At 37.3% G+C, this 4,346-nt stretch overlaps 1 protein-coding gene across 6 annotated transcripts in view; it reads left to right on the forward strand.

The window, feature by feature from the left end:
* LOC122635099 (facilitated trehalose transporter Tret1-like) overlaps nt 1–4,101 on the forward strand; it is a 7,159-nt gene extending 3,058 nt beyond the window's left edge. For 4 of the 6 annotated variants that reach the window (XM_043824910.1, XM_043824908.1, XM_043824907.1 and 1 more), the window contains 2 exons: nt 1,517–1,628; nt 2,472–4,101. In XM_043824910.1, the coding sequence (XP_043680845.1) occupies nt 1,517–1,628; nt 2,472–3,943 (1,584 nt within the window). In that variant the 3' untranslated portion in view covers nt 3,944–4,101. The other 2 variants (XM_043824912.1, XM_043824906.1) reach the window with 2 other exon arrangements.
* Nucleotides 4,102–4,346: the final 245 nt, after the last annotated feature.

Here is a 4,346-nt window from a genome sequence, read left to right on the forward strand (position 1 = left end):
AAAGAGAATGAACGTTTAGAGTAATCTTCGAGAGGGACGTGATTTATCGTCGATCGATTGTTCATCCCTTATACCCCCATCCCCATCCCCGACCCCGTCTCCGACCTTCCTCCACCCTTATCTAAAAGCCTCGACAGTTATAAGGTTTCATCGAACAGCAGCAGCTTCGTTGTGTTACGTGCTGCAAGAAATTGCTGTTCCCTTCGAAAGTACGCGTTACCTTAAAGTGCCTCTAATGCGATCTAGTTTATCACTTGTGACGTGGAAAAGTCTGTTATCCTTCAATTTTTATTTCGCCTTTCCACCAACCAGTTCCCACCCCATTCCCTCCGTCCTCGTAAAAATCATATCTCCCCTTCTTTTCCTCCTTTTCTTTCTTCTTTCACGCCAATTTTCTCGAAAGACACTCGAAAAACAACGACTTTTCGTAAGATTAATATTTTGAACTATGGAAGCCGATAATAAACATTGCGATACATACGTGGAATATATAATCACATGAGAATCATATAAAAGAAGCTATGTTTTTGGAAAACTAGTAGAATAGTATCGTGTTGTCTGTATATTTTATAGTTTCTCCTATAGCACGTATACTTTTTTCCCCTCTCCTTCTTACGTCTCAGTGGTTTTCAAATTTATTCTTTAAGAAACTGCATGCATGTGTACGGCCTCGCCTTCGTCTTTACGGGATAACAACATTTCTTCTATCTACCTCTTACGTGTTTTTCCATCAAGTTATTTTCTTCGTGTTTATATAGACTTCATTGTAAAACAATAAAGATATGTTTTTGCAATCATCTTCTCACGTACATGCTTGCAAAACACTTTTTTATTATATATAAGACAGGCCAATAATTTTTATCGTCGAAATTATAAAAGTCGCAGAAAATATAGATAAATTTTATAACTACAACTTTTGTTAAATCAATTCTTTTTATGATCGAAGATATGATGATGAGAATTATTGGATCATCCTGTATATAATACATATACATATATATACTGATAATCATAATAATAGATAAAAAATAAATATCCGATGGATTTGCTTCTCTCTCTCTCTTTCTCTCTCTCTTTTTTTTTTTTTTAATATAAATAGAAAGAAAGTGATATGATATTACAATTTGAAATCCACTGTTTTATGTATATAAATGTTTTTTTCTTTTTTTGTTGTTTATATATATATATATATATATATATATATATATATATATATCTACTTTCACGAGGAAAAATATATTTCCTGCACGAACGGTGCACATTGTACTTTCTTTATCGTTGTACTTCGTTACTTTCATAGAGTTTACGCGCAAGTGAGTGCACGTAAGCGTGATCGAGATGATCGAAGAGCGTTTGTTTACGGCGATAAGAAAAAACGCGGGAAAGAGAGAAGCATTTTACCAACTCGTAGATTAGATTAAAGACACGTCATCGATATATCTCTAAATCTTTTTTTCTTTCTTACTTTCTTTCTTTCTTCTTTTGAGATGTTCGTCTCTTTTTTCTTTTTTCTCAGATCGACCTACCTAAAGAAGCTCCAAAAGGCGAAACATCGCAACATACAACCATTGAAAAGTCCAATCTATCGGAGAGAACACGTTGGAGACAATGGCTAGCATCGATTTCAGGTTTGATATTTTTCTCTTACTCTCTCTTTCTCTCATGACTCTGAAATACAACGAAAAATACAAAACGAGTTGGGGAAGAAAAAAATCTCTAGATTGTAAAAAACGAGGCATTTAAGTGAAATATAATTAACAACGAGAATAGTATTTCAAAATTAGAATAGAACGAATTTCTCGTTGAATGAATAAACTCAAAAAAGGATTTGGATGCACTTTATAAATTTGAATAACTTTTTTCTTAGAGTAAGGAAAGTGTTCTGAATTTTTTTTTCTTTTTCTTTTCTTTTTGAGAGAGGAAAATGAATGTGCTATGTGAAACTATGCGAAGAATGAAAAAAGAAATAACTTTATTATTTATTTTAAAAATGCATATTCAAAATAAGTGCATCTTTCGAAAATGCATATATATATATATATACACGTATGTATGTATGTATGTATGAATGCATACATATGCATACATACAAACATATATATTTTATTTGATTCGTCATTTAACGCGTCAACTTTTTTTATGCCTATTAAAAAATTCAGAGCACACTTTTCCCGTAATCTAAAGAGGTCATTAAATTTGAAAAACGGTCTGAATATTTCTGTGACTGACTCAGCAGATTCCATCTGTACAAGTTTTTATCAAGATAATTTAGTCGGGCAACGCTAATGCTCGAACGTTAACAGCCTTCATTTAAACGTCTCGCGATCCACATAAGTATAATTATACGACCTACGCGTTTAACGGAGTATCCCGCATGATTTGTACGCATGACGTAAACAAGAATTAAAGATATGTACGTATCAAACCGAAAAATTCAGACGAGGAACGATGAAAATTCGTCGTAATTACAGCGACTCTATCGATGGTAGCAGTTGGAACGGTTTATGGTTGGACAACGACGAGTCTTTCGAAGTTGATGTCGAAGGACAGCGACGCCCCAATGAGGATAACCGAGGACGAGTCATCTTGGATCGTATCGTTGACCGTGATTGGCTCGATGATCGGTCCCTTTTTGGGTGCCTATCTAGCTGATAGATACGGCCGAAAGAGGTGTCTATTGTTTTCTAGCGGATTTTACATCGCCGGCTGGACTATTGTATTTTTTGCAACATCGGTTTCGGCTCTCTACGCTGCCAGAGTTATTTTGGGTATTGGCGTTGGCGTTTCTTACACGACCAATCCGATGTACGTGTCCGAAGTGGCTGATGTAAACATTCGCGGAGCCCTAGGAACATTAATAGCGGTTAACGTCTTCACCGGGTCACTCTTGACCTGTAGCATAGGTCCATGGATCTCTTATCGTACTTTGGTCGTCGTACTACTGATCATCCCGATTGTATTCATCCTCACATTCATCTGGTTCCCCGAGAGTCCACATTTTCTAGCTGCTAGAGGCCGCAAGGCCGAAGCTTCGCGATCGTTAGCCTTCTTTAAAGGTATCAGAGACCGCGACGAGGCACGAAGAGAACTGGAGTTGGCTTTGCAAGCTGGCTCGAACGAGGACTCGAGGGATAACAAGATAGTAGCAGACGATCGAATTAACAAAGTTGCCTCTTCTTCCACCTCCTCGAGTGTAACCAACGGTAAAGAAGAAAATGGTCTGAAGACTGTCCTGAATAAAGTTAAACTAATGCTCCTGCCAACAAATAGTCGAGCTCTCTGTATAATTCTTGGCTTGATAGCTGCTCAACAACTAAGTGGCAACTTCAGTACCATACAATATTTAGAAGTATTATTCAATCGTGCCTCGGTAGGCATAGATTCGAACATCGCAACTATACTGGTATTAGCCGTTGGTTTGGTATCGGGTGCGTGTTCAACCGCGACCGTCGAAGGTGCAGGAAGACGGCCATTACTTATATTCTCAACGTTGGGCTCATCGATCACTTTAGCCATTCTAGCGATATACTTGATGTTGGACGCTAAAAAATTCAACGTATCCTCCGCTAATTTTCTTCCCGTCGTCGTAGTGATACTCTTTCAAGTGGCATTTCAAATAGGATTGGGTACTCTACCTAACGCATTGATCGGTGAACTTTTCCCAACGGAAGTTAAGGGAATAGCCGGTGCCATTGTTACTGTGTTCGACGGTGTCCTTGGTTTCGCAGTGTCTAAACTTTATCAAGTGATTGGCGACATACTCGGTGCTTACGCAGTTTATTATTTCTTCTCTGCTTCATGCTTGCTAGCATTCTTTATGGTGACGTTTCTATTACCGGAAACCAAAGGTAGAACCTTTCGTGAGATTCAACGATTATTGGCTGGCAATGCGAAAAAGATGTCGTCTCGTCGTTTCGACGATTTAGAGGAAGGTAAAGCGTGACGGAAGGATCAGCACCGTGGTCAAATCTCGTCCCGGTGCGTTCTCAAGCACTTTATGATATCGATTATCTCAATAACGATCGATTCCTCGTTTCTTCATTGTCATTATTATTTGCTACCCACGTATTCCTTCACAAATAAAATTATCTTTGCCAAAAACTATCCGTCTAGTTTTTAATCTGTATTGCTAATAGAGATCGATTGTTATCTATGTATATATATATATATACACACACACATCTAATTATTCGTAATTATAATATCGATATTGTTAACTAAAATATATCTTTAAGAGCTGTCAAATGAAATTCGAAGAACATATTGCAGAAAGAGAATTTACTCTGTATAGTCTCGATATAGTGATAATGATCAGGAAATGATCTCTCTCTCTCTCTCTCTCTCTC

The sequence above is a fragment of the Vespula pensylvanica genome, chromosome 17 (genome assembly GCF_014466175.1).
Source record: "Vespula pensylvanica isolate Volc-1 chromosome 17, ASM1446617v1, whole genome shotgun sequence".
NCBI lineage: Eukaryota > Metazoa > Arthropoda > Insecta > Hymenoptera > Vespidae > Vespula > Vespula pensylvanica.